Source organism: Elephantulus edwardii, unplaced genomic scaffold (genome assembly GCF_000299155.1).
Source record: "Elephantulus edwardii isolate Elephantulus edwardi_28Jun2011 unplaced genomic scaffold, EleEdw1.0 scaffold00068, whole genome shotgun sequence".
Lineage (NCBI taxonomy): Eukaryota > Metazoa > Chordata > Mammalia > Macroscelidea > Macroscelididae > Elephantulus > Elephantulus edwardii.
The window spans coordinates 7701810-7728762 of NW_006399818.1; the positions used below are offsets into that span (position 1 = coordinate 7701810).

Here is a 26953-nt window from a genome sequence, read left to right on the forward strand (position 1 = left end):
TGAAAAGGTATAGAGACAGAATACATCCCTGGCAGACACCCTCCCAATTTTGAACCATGCAGTGTCTCTTTCCTCTGTTCTTACAACTGTCTCTTGGTTCAAGTACAGGTTTCACATAAGAACAATCAAATGTTCTGGAACTTCCACTCTTCTCAGAGTCAGCCACAGCTGCATTAGTACTCATAAAAAAATATTTCCCTACTTCAGGTAGGGAAGACAATGAGGACAATAGAAACAGATACACTTGCTCTTGATTTCTTAAGGTCATTGGTATTCAATGTGACAAATTTATTCTTGAGATGATCTCTAAATTCAAGTGGAGTATACACAAGGCCAGACTTTGGTTATCACGCACTTTCAAGAGCTCTCTTCAGCTCCTACTTGAAAATGCAAATAAATTGAGAGTCTGTTCCTCAGTTGGCCTATAGCTTCATTTTTATGGGTGATAATGAGTCTTTCTGCACAGATATGGCCAAATTGACTCCTGTGGATTCCATCCAATGAGATCCACATGCATACTCTTCACTGTTGTTTTGGAAGGTACTTGCAAATAAGTAGGATTTGCAAAATACATGATTTTACAGTGTCACTTCTTTCACCTAAGGAATATTTTCTAACTACAGATCCTTTTTTATCTCCAACTTTGTTGTTGTTGTTGTTGTTAGGTGCCATCAAGTCGAGGGTGACCCATAGTAACCCTATGAACAACAAATCTGAACCCCATCTTATCCTGTGTCATTCTCACTCTTCCTGCTCCCACTGCAGCAGACGCTGTGTCAATCAACTTCGTTGAGGGTCTTCCTCTCCTTCACCTACCCTCCACCTTTCTCACTATCATGTCCTTCTCCAAGGAACAGATACTTCTAGCAACATGCCTGAAATATGTGAGACAAAGCTTTACCATCTTTGCCTCGAAGGAGCACTCGGGATCCATTTCCAAAATTAGCATTCCATTAATTAGCAACAATCAATGCATCCTGATTACATTTTGATGATTTTTAAAGTGAAGAAGTTAGTAAACCTCTTCACTTTTATCTTTCAATTGTTAGAGTTTAGAGTAACAGTTGTATTAACTAGTCTTCCTTGTACACATATGGTTATTGTTCTATCACTAACAGTACTGTAGTTTAAGATACATTTTGAAATGTTCTTTTTGATCATAAATGCAATGCCATCTGCCTTCAATTTGTCCTTACTGGCATAGTAGGCTGTATTTTTGTCCAATTCCAAAGGGCCAACATCCATCAGTCCATGTCATCTCTCTAATGTCTAGGATATCAATCTTAATATAGTCTGTTTCATTTTTGGTAACTTCAAGTTATCCTAGATTCATACATTATACATTTCATTTCCACTATGACCAGAGGTTTGTAGCTGTTTCTTCCAACCTTGTGTCAAACCACATCACCAAATGAAGATCTCAAAAGCTCTCCTCTGTCCTCACCACTCAGGTGAACCTCTCGATAGACGGATAAATAAAACATTGTGTTGCCAACCTAAAAGTAGGCAGCTTGACTCTACCAGCGTTTTCCTTGGGGGAAAAGATGTGTAATCTCCTCCTGTGCAATTTATTGCCTCTGAAAACCTGTCAGGTATGAGTCCATTCAGACTTCACAACAACATATACATACACTGGAATATTACTTAGCTAGAAGGAGAAATTAAGTCCTGATAAAAGGTGTGATATAGATGAAACTTGAAGACACTATGCAGAATGATATAAGCCAGAAGCAAAGGGACAAATACTGCTTGATACCACTAATATATATATATATATATTTTTTTTTTATAGAATTCAAAGCTTATTCATGTTTACCAGAGGTGAAAGGGAGGAGAAAGAAAATTGCTTAGGGGCAAAAAGTTTTGTTAATGGGAGGAAATAAACAAGAAAAGAACTATGATAGTGGTTACACAACATGAAGAAAGTAATCTATGTCACAAAATGATACATGTAAAATTGTTCAATGGGGAAATATTCTGCTATGTGAAAAGAACTATGATAGTGGTTACACAACATGAAGAAAGCATGTCACAAAATGATACATGTAAAATTGTTCAATGGGGAAATACTCTGTTATGTCTATTTTTTACCACAGTTTTTAAAACAAATAGCCACAAAAGCCTGCTTCCTTTCATGAGAAGAAATCCAAATGAAAGAAAAAAATGCCATTTCAAGACTCCCTGCCTTCTTTCTCTACACTCTTCCCATAGTCCAAACAAGGACTCAATATTGGCTAGCCATACATAAGATAAAATAGATATTTCTAGATCTCGATGCTGCTATCTTTTAAAGGTCTCTGCCCAGACTTCATGTCGTGCTGCTGAGAAATGCTATCTGAGAATGTTTCTATGCTAACAAGTTGATTCTGATTCACAGGTACTCCAGGTGACAGTGGGACTGCCCTAGAGGATTTTGTTTTCATGGGAACTGGCTGCCAGGTCTTTCTCCTGTAGACCTGGGAATAGGTTCAAAGAATCAAACTTCTAAAGAGTAATAGTGAACATAATCATTGTACCACCAAGGTTCCTGTGTGATATGTATGAGCTCTCTTTAATTTCTCTGTCCCTTTCCACGGCAGGATCTTAAGACGAAGAATGTGGCATCAGGACTGAGGGAAGACTCATCAACAACCTACATTTTGCAGATAACGGAACCTTGCTCACTAAAACTGAAGAGGACTTCTCCTGATAGAGAAAAGACTGAGGTTGTTGACAATTTCAGCTTGCTTGGATCTACAATCAATATTCTTGTTTCCACAATGAGAAAATTAAGATAGGTTGTTTTACGAAAATCTGTAGGGACAACTCCAGAGGGCTAAAGAGCAATGATGTCAATCTAGAAATTAAGGTGCTCCTTATCCACGTCATGGTCTTGTAGATGTCTTGCTAAACATCAGAAAGCTGGACAATAACTACATACGGCAGAAGAAAAAATGATGCCCTTTAGTTGTGATTGTGGAGAAGAGTTTTGAATATACCATCAACTGCCAAAAGAACAAACAGGTCAGTCCTGAAGAGGGAGAAACAACATCGCTTGAAGGCAAAGATTTTAAGCTCTGTCTCATATACTCCGAGCATGTTGCCAGGAAGAACTAGCCCTTGGAGAAAGGCATTATGCTTGGAAGGGTAGAAGATCAGTGCAGAAGAGGAAGACTCTGGATGAGATGGATAGACACGGTGACTGTGGAAAAGGTGGCATGTATGTCAGGGGGCAGAGATGATGAGATTGGCTCAAGAAAGGACACGGTTCAGAGCCATTTTTCATAGGATCAATATGAGTTACAATCAACTCAACAACACATAAAAATAACAGCAACAGGAGAAATTTTGTTCCATAGGATATCATAATGTGGTCATTAATAACCTATATACCACATATCACCTGTAAGTTTTTCTAATAATACAAAACTTTATAAGAATTTAAAAAATCATATTCTGTAACCCATGTTATCCATATATAATACAAGTTAATGTAAGAAGATAAAGTATAATTCTTTTTTTTTGCTCAGAATGCTGAGTTTATGAATATAGCAAATTTCCATCAATTTGAGCAAATTGAGATGATTACATTTTCAAATTTGTAAACTGTCCATATGGATGAGGGAGAAAATTGATTTATCAAGATTCACAGCAGGTACAGCTGCCCTAGTTTTCTCCCCACCTCCTTTTTTTTTTTTTAATTCTTCCACAAACTAGCACTGGGTTACAAATTCACCAAGTAGAGATCTGTTTTAATGAATGTCTAAGAAAACACGGGACACACAGCAAATATCAGTGAAATAATTGCTGTCTCATAAAAAATGGTTCTTATCAGCAAGGCCAGTATTTGCATATAAAAAAATGCTTCCAAGAGATTCAAACTAGTTTGTTCTCTTTAATGAGTTAAACACGCCGACAGAAATCATGTTGACACTAACCACTTGCTAAGCAGAGACAAACTTTAGTCTTAGTCCAGTCTGAATCCTTTTTATTTCAAAATCTTGGCATTAGAATTAAGGAAGTTTCATCATTTCCAGAAATGTTCCGTTATAAATAAGTTACAGAATCACCCTTGCCATACCACCTTTTTCAAAAACACTGTGAGAAATCCAAAGGTGGTGTGGAGGATTACTCACCAGATGGCATTCCCATTTCAGGTTGACCAGGGTCCAATAAACACATTAACAAATTGAATAGAGGTAACTAGGACCCCACATTGTCCTGGCATTGAGCTTCTCAATGTGTCCTGTTGAATCAGAGAGCATCTATTCTTTTAGAAACCATCTTTTCTGGTGGTGTAAATTGCTCATTAATCAAAATGGATTTATTGAGTACCTAGAGTGTGCAAAGCCTGTACTAAGTGCTTCAAAATAACTTGTTGCCTGGTTACCAGAAAATGGAAAAATTGCCCTGTGAAGGTTAACATTAAATGAAAGGCAGATAAGAAAACATTGTCTTTGAAGGCATCTGATTATCTCCTAAGGGTTTTTTCTATCAGCACAGCCGACGTAATATTCATTCACATAATTATTAACTCTTTAATGCAACCGAGTCACCACTGTAACAACATTAGAGCCTTTGCTTAATGCTTCACGAAAAAGAAAGAAGATTAACTACAGGTTCCATAATCATGGATTCAAAATAACAAATTTACTGAGCAAAGAAAAGACTTCTGTTGATCTTTCCTTAATGAGAAATATCATTATTTGCTCCACATGGACTCTATAGTTACTGAGGCATTATTAGTAAAATGCTCCTTGGCAAGGACACTTTCTGGTTGGATCTTTTGAAAAGAAATTTAGTAATAAGTAGTGTCTATATGCAGCTTTCAATATGGATTGTATCTCAATGTAAAGGAAATAAAAATTCTCACCACTGGACCAATGGACAACATGATGATATGCAGAGAACAGATTGAAATTGTCAATGATTTCATCTTGAATCCACAATCAACATCTTTAGTACTAGCAGTCAGGAGATTGGGAGAAAAGCATGCTGTCAGGGACCTCTTCAAATTACTGAGAAGCAATGATAGTAGTTGGAGGACTAAGGTTCAACTCCCTAATTGAAGTTTTTTAATCACTTCCTATGCAACTGAGCACTAGAGATGAGTAAGGATGACAGAAGAATTGGTGTCTTTGAACTGTGGAATCGGAGGGCTTCAGATCCCATTGTTTGCCAACAGGACAAACAGATATGTCCTGTAGAAGCTACAGCTAGAGTGCTTCAATGAAAAGATGATGAAACTTCATCTCACATATTTTGGGCATGTTGTTAGAAGGGGCTATTCCTTGGAAAGGGACAACATAACTGGGAAGGTCGATGAAAGAGAGGAAGATCTTCATTCAAGTGGACTGACTCAATGATTGCAGCAAAAGCTTGAGTGTGAGGATGGCACAGGACAGGACAGGGTTGAGGTCTCTTGTTCACAGCATCGTTTTGAGTTATACTTGACAGCACCTAACAACAATAGAGTTGATGATATTTTTTTCCCCTTGAGGCTGGAATAAAATCTTCGTACTTGTCTCAGCATTCCAACTGAAAGAAGGAGAGACTACAGAAAGAGAAGAGCTGCATATGTAACAGTCATCTTCTGAGAACAGAGTATATTCTCAAAGGCCATATATTCTATATCCATGGGTGACACTACTAAGTTAAAACCAGGATCCTCAAGTCCGTCAGAGACTGAAGTAAGGAGATTGCACATGATGTAAAGACACAGATCCAGACATCCTCAGTCATCTCTTCCCATTCATTTATCAGCCCTGTTAGCTCAACATTTAAGCACTTAGCTACTAACTAACAAGTTGATGGTTCAGACACACAAGAAACTCTGCAGGAGAAAAAAACCCAACACTCTGATTTTTTGCTCCCATAAAGAGTACCACTTAGGAAATACAGTTCTACAAACACAGCTCTACTTTCTCATAAAATTGCTAAGAGTTACAATAGACTTAACGACACATAACAACGTGGGACCCACTCACCGTACTATGTATTTCTATCTATATTTCCCCCACATTATCTCTATTTTTCAGAACAGTTTTAGAATGAAGTTTCTGTGTGCAGCTGTAATACACATTTTCTCTGTACATCTAAGCCATATTATCCAATAAGAAAAGCACTAAGTTACTCAAAAGTGGTAGGACACATTCTTTCACATTTTATTTTCCCCTCTCCGCTATTTATTTCCCAAAAGTGAGAATCACCAGGCAGGGAAAGGATGAGTTTGACTCATAAGTATCAGCATTATTCTCCCTTCTCCCTCATTTCTTAACACTGGATAGCATCATTTCTTGCTGAGGCTGCACTACGGACTCCCTAATTAACCTTCCAGCTTCCAGCCTCGTCTCTGTCCAAATTATCTTCCACATTGTTTCCAGAGGGACTGTCCAAAAATAAAAACCTAATCACGTCATATTTCTGCTTAAAGTCTGTCAGCTGAAGACTTGGGCTTGAGACTGCTTTCAGGAGAAAGCCAAACTTGTGCATGTCACTTGATCTTTGAAGCATTCTTTTCCAGTACAAGCTATAAACATGCTAACTGGCACAAGCTCTCAGTGTTCTATAATCATATGAGGTCACAGTGAGTCAAAAACCAACTCCATGGCACCTACCAACAAAACTTCTTCATTTTAATATATTCCCCTCTCCTAAATATCAGGAATTGCAGCATTACTTCTATTTATTTTGCAACATTTATCACAAAGCCTACTGTTGCTGTTGCCAGGTACCGTTGAGTCAACAATGACTCACTGTTGTTGACACTGTTATGTGCATTGAGTCAAAGTGACTCTATATGCAACTCACTGACTCCAACACACCAACCCCCATTACACCAGTTACCAAATCAATCCATTTCATCTGGGGTCTTCCTCTTCTGTGCTGTCCCTCAACCCTTCCAAGCATGATGTCCTTCTCCAAGGACTGATACCTCCTGGCCATGTGCCCAAAGTATGGGAGATGGAGCTTCAAAATCCTAGCCTCCAAGGAGAAACTTGATTTTTTCCCTTGCCAAGACAGACATTATTTTGTTGTCAAATGTTCACGATATGTTCAAGACTCTTCTCCAGCACCACAACTCAAAGGCATCAATTCTTATGTCATCCTGTATCACTGTCCATATTTCTATTGCATAGCAAGTAAGTATAAAAACCATGGCCTTTATCAAGCACACCTTTGTCTCTAGACTCACATCATTGGTTCTCAGTACTCTGGAGAGGAACGTGACAGCAGATTTTCCCAGTGGAATTCATCTTTTATTTCCTGAATGCTGGTGCCAAGAGTGTTGATATGATTCATAGAGATCCTATGAAAACAGGTCTACACTTGGCCCTGTCTTGCATCATTCTCACAATCTCTGATGTGCTTGGATTCATTGTTACAGTCTTTTCTGACTCTAGCTTTTTCAACATGATGTATTTTTCCAAAGACATCATAACATTCCTGAAGTATGTGAGGTGAAGGATCACTATCCTATCACTAAAAAGTATTTTGATTGCACTTTCTCCAAGATTGAGATTCCATGAGATATCTGGTACTCTCCTAAAACATCACAATTCAAGGGTATTGCTTGCTCCCCAATCTCCCATATTCGTTGTCCAAATGTGATATCCATAAGAAGCAAATGAAAATACCATGGCACGGATCAGGTGCACCTTAGATTTTTTTTATTAAAATGTTGTGTTGTTTTGTTTTGTTTAAAATTTTTTACTAGTTTATTTACAAAATTCAAATACATTGTTTTCAAGAATAAATTATTTCCATTTCCCTCACCCCCCACCCATCAAATTGTACAACCCCATGATTAATCACTCCTCCCCCTGCATGTCCTCATCTCTCTGCTTCTACCCTCTCCCACGCCTCTTGGATCCTTATACTCATTTTACAATAATGGTTTTATTCAATATTTGTCCTTGTGGGACTGAGTTAGTTCACTGAGCATAATGCTCTCCAGTCCCTCCCAAGTTAGGTAAAAATTTACAAAATCTTTGCTCCTGCATGCTTCATAATATTCCACTGTGTGAATGTACCACAATTTCTCAATCGATTAATTTGTTGTTGGGCATGTGGCCTGTTTCCATGTTCTTGAGATGATGAATAATGCTGCTATGAACATTAGTGTACAAATCTCCGTTTGTGGGGGAGCTCTGGTGGCCTAGTGGCAAGAAGCTGCACTGCAATCCCAGAGGAACACAGTTCGAATCCACCAGACGCTCTGCCGGAGAAGGAGGCGCAATATCCTCCTGTACCAGTCAGATCTGATTTGACGATACACGCACACAAAATTAAAAAAAAAAAAATCTCCGTTTGTGCCTCAGTTCTCATTTTCTCAGGGTATATTCCAAGTAGTGGAATAGCTGGGTCATATGGAATTTCTATGTTCAGCTTTATGAGGAAGCGCCAAACTGCCTTCCAGAATGGTTGTACCATTTTACAATCCCACCAACAATTTATAAGAATTCCTTTCTCGCCACATCCTTAGCTTTGACCTTAGCTTTTAAACTCATATTCTTGCTCGTTAGCACTTTTGAGAAGTCCTTAATGGAATATTTTCCCAATGCCGCATGTCTTGTGATTTCTTGACTATTGTTACCATGGTATAGATGGCTGACTGTTGTTACCATGGGTATTGATTACTGACAATAGCAAATAGCTTACAACTTCAACCTTTGTTTAGTTGCAATCCCCAAAACACCACAAATGGAAATCCACTACTTTCAAGTACATTCTAACATATGGTGGCCACCTTGGATTTCCAAGGTTGTTAAAATATTTACAGGAAGAAACTGCTCCTCTTTTTCTCACTGACTGTTTCGTGATTTCTTACTCCTTACTTTTTTCATTCCATAGTCCAATATGGAACATACTATGCCACCAGCACTACTTAAAATACAACAGGAATTCAATATATGTGTACTGAATGAATAAGAGAGTATTCAATAGCTGCCCACTCATTGTCATTTGCTTCCATAAAATGACAGCATTGTGGCAATATGCTTTGCAAAAGATTAAAACCTAGAAAATCCTATACAGCAGTTCTACACTGTCACATGGAGTCTCTATGAGTCAGAGAATGACTCTGAAATCTCCCAGAGCAATTGTTCATGAGTTTATAAGCCAACGACTTTACTGATTTTTCATTCTTCAATAAACTTGAATTTAATGTATTTTAGGTACTTCTTTATGTTATGAGCTGTCTTAACGCAAACAAATAGTTCATACTAAAATACTTATCAGTACAACTACACACTGAACAAGATTGGGTTCCTCAGCTTGAAAGTTAAAAAGTCCTGGTTTTATGTGACATCCCAGCTAACTGGTGGAACAACATGTCTAATAACATGTTTAGTTCTTCGTTCTACGTTCTACAACTGCCTCCTTTATTATGAAATCAGAACTAGATGATGTCTCATCACAGCTACTGAACATTTTGAGTAGTGTTCTATCAAGGAATTCTGCTCAAAAGTGGGGAAATGCAGGATGAAACTTCACATGTTCATGGACTTCATACTTTCTGAAGCCATAATGGTTGGATGAATCCCTGAAATTATTATATTTAAATGATTTTTAAGCCAAAAGTTTCTCCAGAAATCTTCATAAAACTTCATAAACCTTTTCAATTAACTAGTAGAAAATGTCTTCTTTGGCCATTACACTCTGTTTAAAATTAGCAGTATGGGATCAAATTTGCACCATCAACTCAAGAAAGAAGAGAGTGTAACCTTAAGGCTCAGTGAGTTTATGTTAATTGATGTTGTTGTTACTTGCCCTCGAGTTTCCTATGCTGTGCCATCCTCACAATTTCTGACACAACAGAGCCCATCGCAGTAGTCACTGTGTCAATCTGTCTGTTAGAGACAGATTTTTGCCCATTCTCTACCTCCTTTCAAAGCATGATGTCCCTCTCCAAAGAACAGTCACCTCTTAGCAGCATGCTCAAAGTAGGTAAGATGAAGATTTATCATCTTTGCCTCCAAAGAACACTCTGACTACACTTTTTATAAGACATATTTGTTTGTTCTTTTAGCAATACATGGGATATTCAGTATACCTCCAACACCACAACGCAAAGGCATTAATTCTTCTTCTGTCATTCTTACTAACTGTCCATATCTCAGTAGAATGAGTGATTGAAAAGATCAAGGCCTGAATTAGGCACACCTTAGACCTCAAAATGACATTATTACTCCTCAATAATTTAGAGAGGTCCCTGACTGTTGACTTGCCCAGTTCAATATGTTTTCTGATATTCTGACTGCTGGTACCAAAGGGATTGAGTGTGGACCCAAATAAGAGGAAATTACTGACAACTTCAATCTTCTCTCCATCTATCATGATTTTGCATATTGGTCCAGTGGTAAGAATTTTTGTTTTCTCACTTTGAGATGCAATCAATATTGAAAGCTATATTCCTTGATCTTCTTCAGCAAATGTCTTAAGTCCTCTTCACTTTCAGCAAGCAAGGTTTTGAAATCTGGATAATGAAGGTTATTGGTGAGTCTTCCTCTCATCCTTATGCCACATTCCTTTTAATACAGTCAAGTTTCTAAAATAATTTGCTCAGCATACAGATTGAATAGGTATGGAGAGAGGATACAACACTGTTGATGGATAGAATTTAGTAAAGGAGCTTCAGAAAGAAAGCAATATCATTTAATTTCACTTAACTAGTAGAAAATGCCTTCTTTGGCCTTCACATTCTGTTTAAAATTAGCAGTATGGGATCAAATTTGCACCAGCAACTCAAGAAAGAAGAGAGTATAACCATAAGGCTCAGTGAGTTTATGTTAACCACAAATTAAGATACTTGGGAATGAACCTAACTTGAGACAAAAGAATTGTAGAAAAAAAACCCCTACTGAACATTTCTCCAAGACATAATAAAAGACCTAAAGAAATGGGAAAATCTGCCTTGTTCATAGATAGAAAGACTCAATATAGGAAAATGACAGTCCTACCAAAAGCAATCTACATGTTCAACACAATCTCAATACAGAAAATCAAAAGGGAAATAGTCAATTTTATTTGGAGAGGAAAGAGACCCCGAATAATTCTTAAAAACAAAAATGAACTGGGAGGTATAGCACTCCCTGATCTAAAAACCTACTACACAGCAGTGTTAACCAAAACAGCACGGTTCTGGTACAATGACAGGCACATAGACCAAAGAAACAGAATTGTAAACCCAGAAATGGATCTCTCTATTCTACAAGGAAATAAAACCTATCATATGAGTAAATGACAACTTCTTCAACAATGGTGCTGGCAAAATTGAACTGCTAATTACAGAAAGCTGAAACAGCATCCACATCTCACACCACACACAAAAATCAACTCAAGGTGCATCAGAGACCTGAGAGTACAGCTCAAAACCATAAAGTTCATGAGAGGTGAACTGGGACTATGTTCAGAAAAAGGCTTTGTCTATATATAAAGAGACTGGCAAATATAGCCAGGAACACATAATCTACAAAGGATAAAATTGATGAATAGGACTTCCTAAAGATTAAATCTCTATGCTTATCAACAACTTTTTCCAACAGAGTGAAAAATAAAATACATCAAATGGGAAAAACATTTAGCAATACCATCTTAAACAAGTGCCTCATAACAATAGCTTACAGAACACTCCTGGGCCTCCAGAAGATAAAACAATTAAAACACAGTTGAAAATGGGCAAAAAACATGGGAAGACTTTTCACAGAGGAAGACATTTGTATGGCCAACAGACACATGAAGAAATGCCCATAATTACTGGCAAGAGGGGAGATGAAAATAAAAATCACAATGAGATACCATCCCAACCCAGTAGCAGTGGCAAAGTTTAGTAGGGCAGCAAGCAATAACTTTTGGAGAGGATGTAGAGAGGTGGGAACTCTCAACACTGTTGGTGGGATTGTAAAATGGTACAACCACTCTGGAAGACAGCTTGGGGTTTCCTCAAAAAGTTAAACATAGAAACTCTGTATGACCCAACTATTCCACTGCTAGGACTATATCCCAGGGAAATTAGAATTGGGACATAAATGGAAATTTGTACACTAATGTTCAGAGCAGCATTATTCACCACCACAGGAGCATGGAAACACTCTAAATGCCCAGCCTCAACTGAAAGGATTGAGAAATTGTAGTACAGTCACACAATGGGATACAATACAGCACTCAGGAACAATGATAGGGAAAAAAAATACTACATAACTGAGGAGGACCTGAGGCACTTGCTGCAGAAGGTCAAGGGTTGCAGCCTTCAATGTGGATTAAAGCTCAACATCAAGAAAACAAAGATTCTCACCACTGGGCAACTGGCACCAGTAATATGGATGGTGATGAGATTGAGATTGTTAACAGTTTTCGTTAGCTTGACTCCACAGTCAACACTCTTGGTACCAGCAGCCAAGAAATCAAGAGACAAATTGCATTGGGAGAGTCAGCTGTCAGGGACCACTTCAGAGTACTGAAGAGCAATGACATCAGGCTGGAGATTAAGGTGTGCCTGATCCAGGCTACAGTCTTCACAATTGTATGCTATGCATCAGAGAGCTGGACAATGACTAGGGATGATAGAAAGAGAATTGATGCCTTTGAGCTTTGGTGCTGGAGAAGAGTGTTGAATATACCATGGACTGCTAGGAGAACAAACAAGTTTGTCCTGGAGAGGGTGGGACCAGGCTGCTTTTTAGAGTCAAGTATTCTGAAGCTTTGTCTGACACACTTTGGGCATGTTGCAAGGAGGGACATCATGTTTGGGAGAGTGAAGGAACAGTGCAGGAAAGGAAGACCCTCGATGAGATAGATCCATTCAGTGATTGGGGTAGTGAGCATAGGTGTGTCAGAGACCATGAGGTTGCCACAGGATAGGGCAGAGTTTAGGGTTCTTATACATAGGATCGTTATGAGTCCCAAGCGACTCAATGGCACATAACAACAAAAACTACATAACTTGGGAGAGACTGGAGAGCATTATGCTGAGTGAACTAACTCAGTCTCATAAAAACAAATATTGTGTAAGACCATTATTGCAAAAATAGAAGGATAACTAGTAAAACATGTATGGACACCACAGGAGGGAAGGGGTGTGAGCAGAGGAGTGAGAATGGGTAGGGGTGAAACCACAGGGTTGCACAGTTTGGTGGGTGAAGGCAGGGGGTGAAAAAAATGGGAAGGATCTGGCAGAGACCTGAAAAGACAGAATAATGATGGGAAAGGTCCAAAGGTGATTATTTTCTAAAACATAATTCATTGGAATGACTGCATGAAATACAATGTGAATAAATAATGTGAAGCACAACGTATATACCCTTTATAAGCAAACCAATATAAAATGAAAAAAAGAATGGTTTCACAACTAGAAGGATACCCTCAATGTTACTGACCTGTATATGTAGAATATTTTTAATTGGTGTACGTTTTGATGTATAGATACTCAGCAACAATAAAATATATTTTTAAAATTTATTTCCAGATTTTAGGAAGTCAGATAACTCTCATATTGAAAATTTTAATAATAAACTCTAAAATCATTTTTTATACAAAATGTCAAGTTTGTTGTTTCACTGAAACTTTCAGCCAATCATAAAAGCTTCTAAATGCGCATAGGTGTTTTTAGGGCATGCTTCATAAATTCTCTTGGCTAAGCAAAGATGTCTAGCAATCTTAAGTTCACAGTCTGACAGATGTCTCATATTGTTGTTAGGTGCCACCAAGTCGAGTATGACTCATAAATACCATATGAACAAAAGATCTGAACCTAGTACCGTCCTGTACCATCCTCATACTTCCGGACACACAAGAGCCCATTGCAGCAGTCATGGTGTCAATTCACCTGGTTGAGGGTTTTCTTCTCCTTTGCTAACCCTCCACCCTTCCAAACATCATGTCTCTCTCCAAAAACTAGCACCTCCTAGCAATACGTCCAAAGTGTGAAGCAAAGCCTCATCATTCTTGCCTCCAAAAGGCACTCTGGCTGCACCCTCTCCAAGACATACCTATTCATTCTCTTGGCCATCCATGGGATGTTCTGTGCTCTTCTCCAACACCACAGCTCAAAGGCATCAATTCTTTTTTCTGTCATCCTTAATCATTTCCCAGGTCTTGGATGCATAGTTAGTAATTGGAAAGACTATGGCCTGAATCAGACACACTTCAGTCCTCAAACTGACATCACTACCCCTCAAGAATTGGGAAAGTTTCCTCACTGCAAACTTTCCCAGTGCAACAAGTCTCCTTATTTCCTGACTGCTCATACCAAGAGTGTTAATAGTGGATTTAAGCAAAATGAAGCTGCTGAGAGTTTCAATCTCTTTTCCATCTATCACGACAATGCCTATTGATCCAGTGGTAAGAATCTATTTTCTCAGTATTGAGACACAATCCATGCTGAAGGCTACATTCCTTGATCTTCTGCAACAAATGCTTCAAGTCCTCCTCACATTCAGCAAGCAAGATTGTGACATCTGCATAATGTAGTGAAAAATTGTTAAACGGACTGGATTGCAAATTGAGATACAAAATGTTCAAAAAGTTTGAAAAGTAACTACTGCAGCCTGCACTGTAAAGAACAGAGAGAGAACAAAAAGAAAAGAGGTTTAAGTACCTCCAATCTTTCACAGATAGAAAGAAGAAAAGCATGGACACATTTTACAGAAAAGAAAGAATGATTTTGCTAATGGACACATGAGTTGAAAGGGAGCAACCAAGAGCAGAGACAAACAAAATAGCCTGTAGGCCACTGGACTGAGTGCAAATCAAGGAACTGAATTGTCATAGAGCAGTGACTGCCCTGTACCCTGTATTCCATTATCGCTATTGTATATCTATGTTAAAATTTTATGTTGGGTGTGTAGGAGAATAATAACATTTCCTGTTAGCTCACCAAGCATCCTTGCTGAGAGCAAATGTACTCAAATATGTGAACCATACAAACTACATCAGACACTCATCCATACCTGAATAATTTAGATAACTGAATCCCAGATTTTACACTCAAGGTAACTACTTGGAGAAATAGAGATATGTGAAAGAAGACAAAATCATTGTACCAAGAGTGAAGACTGCAGAGAATTTTATTTTTCAGAACACATTGCCACTGAGTCAGAAATAACTCATATCTGATCCTTCAGTGAGTTTTCTAATGCTGTGAATCACACAAGAAGAGACCAATTATTCAGTGATGGAAAGAATATCAACTATCTTGTATGTTTTCTTACAAAGTAAACTAGTATGTATCTTTGTTACTCCTTCACCATGAAATAGTGAAATAGTGCCTTCCCTTGAATCTCCTACGCTCAGGGGTAGAGAAGTGATGATGTGTACATTCTGCAGCAAGATTATAAGCACTGATACAGCTTCTGATTGGTTCTCTTGGTAGGTTCACTCAGAATCCAGTCAGTATATCAAGAACATATTCAAGTAGTCTATGGAATATAAAAAAGCCTCCTACGCCACAGCTTCAGTCCAGTCACTCAGAGTAAAGTCTACACCAAATTACTAGCCACATGAGCAGGTCATCTGGAAAGTGGTTCCTCTGTTTAAGCCACAGTATAGAGAACTCTATCAGACTTTCAGATTTCTGAGCAAAATGCATGATTGGCATTAGTTTAAGCAGTAAGTTTTTAGGTGTTTCACTGATACAGGCAATTCTTTTATACTTTCTACATGTTCTCAGGCTAGGTTATTATGTTACATTATTTAATAACTTAGGATGTTGCTATTGTTGTTAGAGACCATTAAGCCCTTGAATCCAATACAACTCACAGCTACCCAATGAACAACTGGTCTGAACTCTGTCCTATCCTGTGTCATCCTCAGAGTCTCTGACAGACTTGTTGCCTATTGCAGTCACTGTGTCAATCCATCCCATTGAGGGTCTTCCTCTCTTTCACGGATCCTCCTTCTTTCCAAGCATGATGTTGCTTGTCAAGGAATAGCCTCTCTCAGCAACATGCCCAAATATGTGAGATGAAGCTTCGCTACCTTGTCTACAAGGAAAACTATGGCTACGCTTTCCCCAAGACATACCTGTAACAACATACCTGCACTAACATATTATAACTTATCCATTGAAATTAACTGTTTCTCTGTCACCATGTGAGCTGATGGGCAGGGTCCTTGCAGTCACTTTTGAAAAATGCCTCCTTTAGCATGACTTATGCTTGATTCTCTCTCTTTACTCTTTCTGGAACATTAGACAAGTGCTACTATCTCACTATCTGAATCTCTTAAGTACTCTTTCATATTTTCCATTTCTTTGTCTCTTTGTGTAACATTCTGGAAAATTTCTTGTGATCTATTTTCCACTTCACTAAATCTCTTTTCAGTTGAGTCTAATTTGTTATTTTAATGCATGCTGAGCTTTGGTTTTCTAAATTTTGTTTTAACTTCTAAAAGTTTTTCCTTCCAAATTAACTGTTGTATTTTGTGTACCATCAAGTCAGAAGATGACCCTTCATCAGGTTTTCAGAGACAGTTTATCTTTCTCCAGGACAGCATATGGTGGATTTGAACCTTGTGTCCTTGGGTTGGTAATACAGCTCCTAACCACTAAGCCACCTGTGCTGCCTCCCATATATCCTGGAACATCTTTTACAGTTTGTATTATTAACATCTTATTGAAGGCTGCAGTCCTTGACCTATTGTAGCAAGCACTTCAGGTCCTTCTCAGTTTCACTAAGCAGGGTTGTGTCATCTGCATAAGGCAGGTTGTTGATGAACCATCCACCTGATGCCACATTCCTCCTCCACATACAGCCCAGCATCCCAGATGATCTGTTCTGCAGAGAGATTGAAAAGGTATGTAGACAGAATACATCCTTGGCAGACCCCATTCCCAATTTTGAACCATGCAGTTTCTCTATGCTCTGTTCTGACGATGGCCTCTTGGTCCAATTATAGATTTCACATAAGCACAATCAAATGTTCTGGGATTCTCATTCTTCTCAGAGACAGCCACAGCTTGTTGTGATTCACAGTTAAGAGCTTTTGTATAGCCAATGAAGAGAGACATTCCTCTGGTATTCTATGCCTTCTGGCAAGATCCATCTAACATTAGCTGTAATATCCCTAGTACCGTGACCTCTTCTAAAACTAGCATGCACATCTCGCTATTCTCTATTGATGTGTTGCTCCAGTTGTTTTTTGATCACTGTCAGCAGAATCTTACTTGTATGTGATATTAATGATACTGTTTGATAATTTACACACTCTGTCGGGTCACCTTTCTTTGGAATGGGAACAAATATTGATGTCTTCCAGTCAGTTGGCCAGGTGGCTGTCCTCCAGATTTCTTGGCAGAACTTAGTGAGCACATCCAGGGCGGTGTCTGTTTGTTGAAATATGGCAATTGGTATGCTGTCAACTCCTGGAGCCTTGTTTTTTGCCAATTCTTTCAGAGAAACTTGAAATTTCCTCCTCCATCAACACAGGCTCCTGCTCTTACGTTATTTCATGAGATTCTTCTGTGTCAGCCAATCCCTTCTGGTACAGTGGCTCTGTATACTCCTTCTATCTTCTTTTAATACTTCTTGGATAATGTAATACTCTGCCCAAAGCATTCTTAAGTATTGCCACTCGTGGCTTGAATTTGGTTTTTAACTCCTTCAGTTTAAGAAACGCTGAAAGTGTTCGGTCTTTTGGATTTTCTGACTGGTTTTCTGACTGATTTTTCACCACTAGGCCAATTGATAGGATCAATATGAATGGTAAAGAGATTAAGATAGTTAACAGTTTTAGTTTGCTTGGCTCCACAGTTAACACTCTTTGTACCAGCAGCAAGGAAATTTAGAGATGAATTGCACTGGGAAAATCAGCTGTCAGGGATGTCTCCAGAGTACAGAAGAGGAACGACATCAGGCTGGAGACTAATGTGCACCTGATTCAGGCTATAGTCTTTGTAATTGCATGTTATGCATCGTAGAGTTGGACAGTGACAAGAGATGATAGAAAGAGAATTGATGCCTTTGAGCAGTGATGCTGGATAAGAGTGTTGAATATACCATGGATTGGTAGGAGAACAAACAGGTTTTCCCTGGAGAGGGTGAAACCAAGCTGCTCCTTAGAGTCAAGGATTCTGAAGCTTCATCTGATATACTCTGGGCATGCTGCAAGGAGGGATCAGTCCTTGGAGAGAGAACACCATGTTTGGGAGAAGATCCTCAATGAGATGGATCAATTCAGTGATTGAGGTAGTAGGAGTAGGTGTGTCAGAGACAATGAGGTTGGCACAGGATAGAGCAGGATTTAGGGCTCCTCTACCATAGGGCTGCTATGAGTCACAAGCTACTCCACGGCATATAACAACAACAAAACATTATTAACATACCTTTAATAGTAAAGGATTCTCTAAGAAAACTATTGAATGACATAGAAAACATCAAAAGAAGATGAAATTAATAGACAGTCACTGTAACGATAAACTAAAAGTAAAAAAAAAGGTTGATATTTATACGTTTTTATTCATGGATGTTATTTAACCATTTCAGAAAGCAGCATGTATGTTGTTGAAGGAAGATGCTCAAGTGGCACTAAAGCTACTGACAAAACTCAAGGTTTCAGGAGTTTAATAGAGTAACAACTGAGAGACTTCAACAACCAGAAGGACTCACCAATTCATGACAAGGAAATGATAAGACAGCTGTCTGACCAGCTGATTGTAAGGGAGCCATAACATATCCATTCCAAAGAAAAATAATCCAATGGAATGAGAAAATGAAAAAAGTGTCATTAATATCTGTAGAAAAAGTGACATTTTGCTGACAATAAATAAAAAAATTGTTTCCCCAGTATATCAACAGAGAACTTCCAAAAATTCAAGTTGGATTCAGAAGAGGACATGAAACATGGAATGTCACTGTTGATGACAAATTGATGTTGGCTGAAAGCAGAAGCTACTACTGATCTCTATATAAAGATCTTTCACTCTTTCAAATGCCATGACATAGTCAATAAGATAAAATATCTTTCTGACAGTCTCTGTTTTCAGTCAAGATCCATCTTACATCAGCAACGATACCTCTTGTCCTACATATTCTTCTGAATGTAGATAGGATTTCTGGCTGTTCTCTGTTAATGTACTGCTACAACCATTTCTTAATTATCTTAAGTAAAATGTTATTTTCATATGATATTAATTATATTCCTAATTAAGTTTTGCATATTGGATCACCTTTACTTAGAAGAGACATATGCAAAAATGTCTTCTAGTTGGTTATCCAAGAAATTGTCTTCCAAATTTTTGGCAAAGTCAAGACTGCACCTATATACAGTGCTGGATCTATTTGATGAAATATTTCAGTAGATGTTCTGTCAATTACGGAAGCCTTGCTTTTTCACTAATAATCTGGTAGCAAGACGGACTGCTCAACACAAGCTGTGCATCTCCAGAGGTTTGAATCCACCAGTGACAATGCCAAAGAATGCTAGGCAATTGCTTCTTATATTTTTTTTCTTTGTAAACCCAATAAAAAAGGTGCTATGAGACATACTGGTATAATTCCATTGGAATGGGTTTGAGATCAGAAGATGACTCATTAACAACCTTTATTATGCAAATGCACAACCTTGTTTGTTAAACTTGAGGAAACCTTGAAATGCTTGCTGGAGAAGATAAAAGACCTTTAATATGGATGCCATCTCAGCTTCAAGAACACAAAAGTCCTTACCACTGGGCCAAAATTTTCAAGAAATAAATCTTGTTCAGATCCACAATCAACATCCTTGGTATTAACACTTAAGAGATTAGGAGACCTATAGCATTGAGCAAGTGTGCTGTCATAAGCCTTTGTAAATCACTGAAGAGTAACAATGCCAGTTTGAAGAATAAGGAGCACCCAGGTCAGGCCATGGTCTTGTCTTATTTTTTTATTGTGATTTTAATGAAAGTTTACAAAAAAGATGGGTTATGATTCATTAATTGATGCACATTTTCCTCCCATACCTTCCCCCTCCCTCCCCGAATTTACTTTGTAGTTTCTTGTTCTATGTTGTTATCATACATATAATAACCATACCTTCACTTCAGACAGACAGTCCCTTCCTTCATTTATTCCAGTACGGTATTCATTCTCTATCCATTCTTTTCTTTGTCTCCCATCCCATGTCAATCCTTTAACAGTGGTCTTACACAGGATTTGTCCTCTGGTCACTAAGATATTTCACACAGCATAATATCTTCCAGGCTCATGCACATTGTGTATTGTTTTACAAGTTCATTGTTTTTCAGTGCCGCATAATATTCCATTGTGTGAATTCACAGATTTTTCTATCCATTCATTTGTTGTTGGGCAGGTGGGCTGCTTCCATCTCTTCACTATTGTGAATAATCCTGCAATAAACAAGGTGTGTATACATCTATTTGCAACATGGCTCTGCTATCTCTAGGGTATATTCCCAGTAGTGGGATGTTGTTATTGTCGTGGTGTACCACTGAGTTAGAACCAGCCCATAGGTGACTCTGTAGGAAGTTTTCAGAGGCAGTTATTTGCATGGGAGGAAACTGTCCATCCTTCTCCCGTGGAGCAGCTGGTAAATTATAAACATGTGCCTTTTGGATCGCAACCCAGTTTCTTGCCACTACCATAATGGGATACACAGGGCAAATGTCATTTGCATTTCCAACTTTTTGAAAAAGCACCAGACTGCCTTTCATAGTGATTGTTCCATTTTACATTCCCATCAGCAGTGAACAAGAATAATCTCTCCACACCCTCGCCAGTATTTGTTGTTTGCTTGTTGAACTTTGCTATTGTTGCTGGGGTGAGATGAAATCTCATTGTTGTTTTGATTTGCATCTCTATGGTAGCTAGGGACTTTGAACATCTTTTAATGTGTTTGCTGAATCATCTAACTTTTTTTTTTTGTAAAGTGTCTATTCATATCTTGTATTTATTTTGTGATTGGGTTGTTTTTCTTTTTATTATTGAGGTGCTAGAGTATTCTATAGATTTAGGTATGAGTTCCTTAACAGATATGTCATTAGCAAATATTTTTCCCAGTCTGTGAATTTCCTTTTTACCCTATTGCAGAAGTTTTCTTATGTGCGTAGGGATTTTGACTTTTAAAAGGTTTCCTTTATTTTATCCTGCCTGACGAAGGTTTTTCATTATGTTTGGAAGAATGTTCATGCTGTAGATTAGTTATTCTACAGTTGGTCCTGGTTTTTCCCTCATGAACCTCATAGTCTGGTTTTACTTCTAGGTCCCTGATCCATGTTCAGATGGGTTTTTTGTTTTTTATTGTTGTTGGGTTTTTTTGTGAGTTTTTTTGGGGGGGGATGTAAGTGGTGTGAAGTGTGGGTCTTTTTTCACAGATCTTTTTCCAAATTTGCCAGCATCCTTTGTAAAAAGAGTCTGTCATTGCTCCACTTAATGATTTTGTCTCCTTGTTAAAGATGACTTGACCATAGGCCAAGTCGATTTCTGGGTTCTCAATTCTATTTCACTGATCTATGTGTCTATAACTAAAGTGTACCTAGTACAAGCCATGGTCTTCACAATTACTTGCTATGTATCAGAAAGCTGGACAATGGCTCAGGATGACAGAAGAATAATCGGGGTCTCTGAATTGTGGTGCCAAAGAAGAGGCTCGAACATACCATGGACTGCCAAGAAAACAAAAAGGTCTGTCTTAGAGAAAGTGAAACCAAGTTTCTCCTTGGGGGTTAAGATTTTGAAGACCAGTCTCACATACTTTGGGCACATGGTCAGAAGAGACCAGTCCTTGCATAAGGACATCATGTTTGGAAGGGTGGAGGGAAAGTGCAGAAGAGGAAGACTGAGGATGAGATGTATTGATACGGCAACTGGGGCAACAGGGGTTGGTGTGTCAGAATCAGTAAGACTCACTCAGGATAGGACAGGGTTCAGAGCCAAGGTACACAGCATTGCTGAGTCACAGGCCAATTAATGGCACATAACAACAACAACAACAACAACAATCTTTGCTTTTCAGTTGTATCACTTGTAGACAGGATATTTTTAGGGTTTGGTGTTTTATCCAATCTGTTACTCATTTTCTCTGCACTGATGCAATTAAACCATCCATACTCAATGCAATTATTGAGAGGCAAAGTTTTATTGCCACAATTTTTTTTATTGCCACAATTTTGTTGGGATCTTTTTAATGTTGTTTCTGTTTATTTTGATCCATCCAGTTTTCTGTGGCAGCTCTTTGGGAGAATCTTCCTTTAGTATCTTTTGCAACTTTGATCTTGTTCTTTCAAATTCCCTTAGTTTCTGCTTTTCTGAGAAAGTCTTGATCATACTTGATGGTCAGTTTTGCTGGGTACAGTATTCTCAGTTGACAGTGTTCTTTGAGCGTATGACATATGTCATTCCACTATCTTGCTCTTTTGTTTTTGCTTGAAGATTCCTGCAATCTTTCAAGCTATTTTTTCACCCACTGATAATACCACTGTCCTTTTGAACTCTACATCATGAAGCTGGATATACTGTCCGCCTTCATGAAATCCACTGCTTCTGTGTTTGGGTTTTTTTTTGTTGTTGTTGTTGTCATATTTTGCTTTGATTTTGTATGGTAAGTGAGGTAGTTTGCTTCTTCTATGTCACTGCTGTGATGAAGTTTTTCTTGTCTGCAATTCTCATCAGTCCAGGGTCTAGTGATGTCTGGGAAGCTCACAGGTCCACTATCCTGCCAGAAGACCTTTCTGAACCCTGAGCTATGGGAAGACTTGTCTCATTTAGGGATCTCAACAGAGCAGGGAAGGGGAGGGCAACTAGCCATGGCATCTGGTCCTTTCTCTCTTGTCCTGGGACTGAAGGGAAAGTTCACTGTGGATAAGGAGATCAGTTAGAGGGGAATTCACCCCGCCTTTGGTCCTTCCACTCTGATCCTGCGGCTCCTGGGAAAGTTCACACAGCTGGGGAGCTCAGCCATGGTCTTTTTCAATCATTTTCTACACATCTGAGAATTAGACAATGAATAAGGACGACAGAATAAAAGTTGCTATCTTTGAGTTGCAGTGCTAGAGTAGAGTACTGAATATCCCCCGTGCTGCCAAAAAACAAAACTTGTACGTATTGTAGAGGTAAAGTCGGAAAGTCCCTTGAAGGCAAGGATGATAAAGCTTAATCACACGTATTCTGGGTATGTTTCTAAGAGAGGCTATTCCCTGGAAACGGACATCATGCCTGGAAAGGTGGAAGGTCACTGAAAGAAGAATATCCTTGACAAGATGGACTGCAACAAGCAGCAAGTGACTGCAACAATGGTCTTGAGTGTATGACATAGCATGTGGATGGCACAGGAAAGGACAAAATTCAGATCTGTTGTTCATAGGCTTCTCATGCGTCGTACTGGACTCAACAACACCTCACAACAACAGCATGAGTCAGAACTGACGCCACACCAGTGAATGATAGTATTTGGCAACAATTTAGTGTGGGTTCGACTTCCTCTTTCTCCGTGGTGTCAGTTTTGGATGGTAGGCAGAAGCTTGTCATCGTTGAAGATATTGTCTCCACTTGTCTCATTGAACGTCTTCCTCTCTTTTGTGAACCCTCTGCTTTTCCAAGTATGATATCTTTTCCCAAGGACTAGCATTCCTGATAACATGCTCAAGGTATTTGAGACTCTCACTATCCTTGCCTCTCATAAGCAGTCTGGTTACTTTTCTGCAGTTGGAAAGCAAGTAACGGAATCTCTCCTTTAGTACGATGTAATCTTGAGAAGTTATTTTTTGCCAATGCCTTCAGTGCCGTTAGGACTTCCTCCTTTACTACTACTGATTCTTAATAATATGCTACTTCCTGAAAAGGTTCAGCTTTGACCAATTCTTTTTGCTACAGTGAGTCCTTGATTTTGGTACAGTGACTCCTTACATTCCTTCCATCTTATTTTGATGTTTCTCTTATGATTCAATAATTTGTCCATAGAATTACTGAGTAATGCACCTTAAGGCTTGAATTTGTTCTTAGGTTCTTTCCCTTTGATAAATACTGAGTTTTAACTTCCCTTTTGGTTTTGTAACTTTGCACATTTCATTATAATACTTTGCTTTGTCCTCTCAAGCTGCCTTTTGAATGGCTCTGTTCAGCTCTTTCTCACTTCATCAGTTCTACATTTTGCTTTAGCTTCTCAAGAATGAAGTGAAAGCTACAGACTTTCTTCCTTTTTACCATGTAAACTTGGATAGTTATTTAAAGCTTCAGCTTCACAATTTACTCATTGGTAAAAGGCAAATAATAAAATTACTACCTTATAGTTTATAATAATAGAAAATAAACGTTTTAAACTATTTTAATTGCTATGATTTTACTTCACTAAAATAAATTTTCCTGAAGCACCCATAGGATTCATACCACACCTTACCCTCAATGCTACTCAAAAGTCCATTTGTTCATTTCTACACAATTCCCTAGCTTTTTAGAAAATGATTTCTCTGCATAATATTTTAACCCTTCTCAAGATTTAGCTCTTCCATTCAGCCATGAGCTCTCATATAACCAAGAAAGTAAATCCATGTTTCAGAATTTCTCTGTAATTTAAACTATTATCTTTCTGGCAAACACTGTATTTTCTAAAGTTAGCTCAGTTTTAAGTCCTATGTATTTTGCTTTCTTTGTTCTTCTTTATCTTTAATATCTTTCCCAACAACCTCTCAACATTACCACATTTATCTTAAACTACTCACTTTGCTCTTGCACCTGCTTTCTTCTCATGTTACCCATGTGCATCATCTTTTTAATCTTCTTGAAAGGATAATCTGTGCTCTTACTCTCAACTCCATATATACTATTCCCTAGTGTGTCATTAATTTCCAAAGCTTGTCTTACTACATCACTTCTAAAAGTTACTTTTTAAAAAGTAAGCAGTAATTGAATTTCCATTTTTCCTTACAACATATTTGATTCATTGATTGAACACTCTTTGAAACTTTCCTCCATTCTTAGCTTCCATGGTTCTACCCAGCATTTTTTCTTAGAGTCTGCAGAGGAGTAATGACAAGCAGGTCTGATGACACTCCAATACGTTTGTTAAATCCCAGGCCCCATCATTTGTTAATGATATAAAACACTTAACTCCAATCTCCTTATTAGCCTAAGGTAGTTAATAATTGTCTTGCCCTGTTCACTGCTTAATAACGTAAAGGAATAAAGTTATACCTTTGAAATTTCCATAAAAATATATTACACAGGGGGAGCAGGGGTATTGTATACCAATGAAGGAATTTTTCTTTTACTTTTCAAAGAGAAGAGTGAACTTGGGGGGGAGGGCTGGGCAGGGAGAAAAATGCAACAAGGAATGAATGGAAATCCAAAATCTGTGCAAATTTTCATTATTTAAAAACATATTACACAGTCAATAGTTTCTTCAAATAAAGCCTTTCTATCTTAAATATATATGGCTGTTGTTGTCGATTGCCTTTGAGTCGAGCATGACTCATACCGACACTATGAACAAAAACGCCTGAAGCCTCTCTACAATCATCGACATTTATCAAAGTTCATAGAGTTTCCAGAGGCATGTAATTTAGGACGTGGATGCCACTCCTGCTTCCAAGCCTGATATAGTATGTTATTGTTGTTAGGTGCCACTGAGTTAACTGCGATGTATATCGACCCTAAGTACAGTAGCTCTGAACCCTTCCCTGTCCTGAGCCACTCTCACTAATTTTGACCAACCCCGCCATTCAACCCCCATTGTCCCAATTACTGTATCAATCACTCTCATTCTGTGTCTCCCTCTCCTGTGCTGTCTGTTCACTCTTCTGAGTATGATGCCCTTCTCCAAGGACCAATCTCTCCTGGCCATGTGCCATATACAGACACACACACACACACACACACACACACACACAGCGCTAAGTGAACGTTAACTAGGAAGCCAAGAGTATGCACAAAAACCAATTCTTGCCTGCAAATTTGCTATGAAATCATGAAGGACCCATAGCTTTGAATTTGATCTAGAAGATTTTTTTTCACTGTCAAATGGCTTCAAAGTTTCTTCACCAAGGCAGTTTCAGTGCATGTGACATTTTTGTGGTAAGTTAAAAGAAAAATGCCCCTAACTTACCTGTGCTTATTTCAAACTGTGAAAAGTATTACTGTGATAACATGTGGGCCGTAATACAGTTAGAAAAAAAATACTAATGATAACCTTTTCACATATACAAGCATGCAATTTGAACTAGTCTAATTATGAGTACCAAAAAAATTATATATATGTAATACCAGTTCTTGAAGAAGGTGCCCTTGCTATTTCTAATGAGCAAGGTTTCTTTGTAACTGCTGTGTCCGTGAGATCACACAGGAAGGTCTCATTTTCTGCAGGAAATGTATCCAGAGAAGCAGGTGGTACAATTTCCATAGTGAAGCTCCTCTTCTTTGGATAAGACTCCTGAAAAAAGAAGAACAACATCCTAAAACAACTGCTTTGTGATAAAAAGCTTTTATGATTTCCAAAAATTAGAAAAGTCTAATAATAATTCTCTCATGTTTATGGAAAATAAAGATTTAATTATGTTCCCCTATTGCTCTTGTTGAATTTAATATACCACAGATTCACTGGAATAGACAAATCAGTCATGGACCATGAGAGTCAGAGTACTATTCAGAAGCAAGGACTGTGAGGCTCTGTCTCATTTTGGAAATTTTACCTGAAAACCTCAATTACTAGAGAAGAATATCATACTTGGTAAAGCAGGGAATCATTAAAAGGGACCTTCTAAGAATCAAATCCCTATGCACACCCAAAAACTTCTCCAATAGAGTAAAAAGGGAAGCCACAGACTGAGAAAAAAATATTTGGTAATGACATGTCAGTTAAGGGACTTATATCAGGAATTTATAAAATACTTGAACACCAAAATAAGATAAAGGTAAATAATCCAATAGAAAAATGGGCACAGGATATGAACAGACATTTCACCGAAGAAGACATTCAGATGGCCAACAGACACATTTAGAAATGTTCAAAGTCCCTAGCTCTAAGACAGATGCAAATGAAAACAACTATGAGA

General features: G+C 38.2%; 1 protein-coding gene across 2 annotated transcripts in view; it reads right to left on the reverse strand.

Moving 5' to 3' along the window:
- The window catches only part of ANKS1B (ankyrin repeat and sterile alpha motif domain containing 1B), a 1992519-nt gene that overhangs the window by 1276524 nt on the left and 689042 nt on the right, over window positions 1–26953 (reverse strand). For both annotated transcript variants that reach the window (XM_006888510.1, XM_006888509.1), the window contains exon 10: window positions 26166–26331. In XM_006888510.1, the coding sequence (XP_006888572.1) occupies window positions 26166–26331 (166 nt within the window). The remainder of the gene's footprint in view (window positions 1–26165; window positions 26332–26953) is intronic.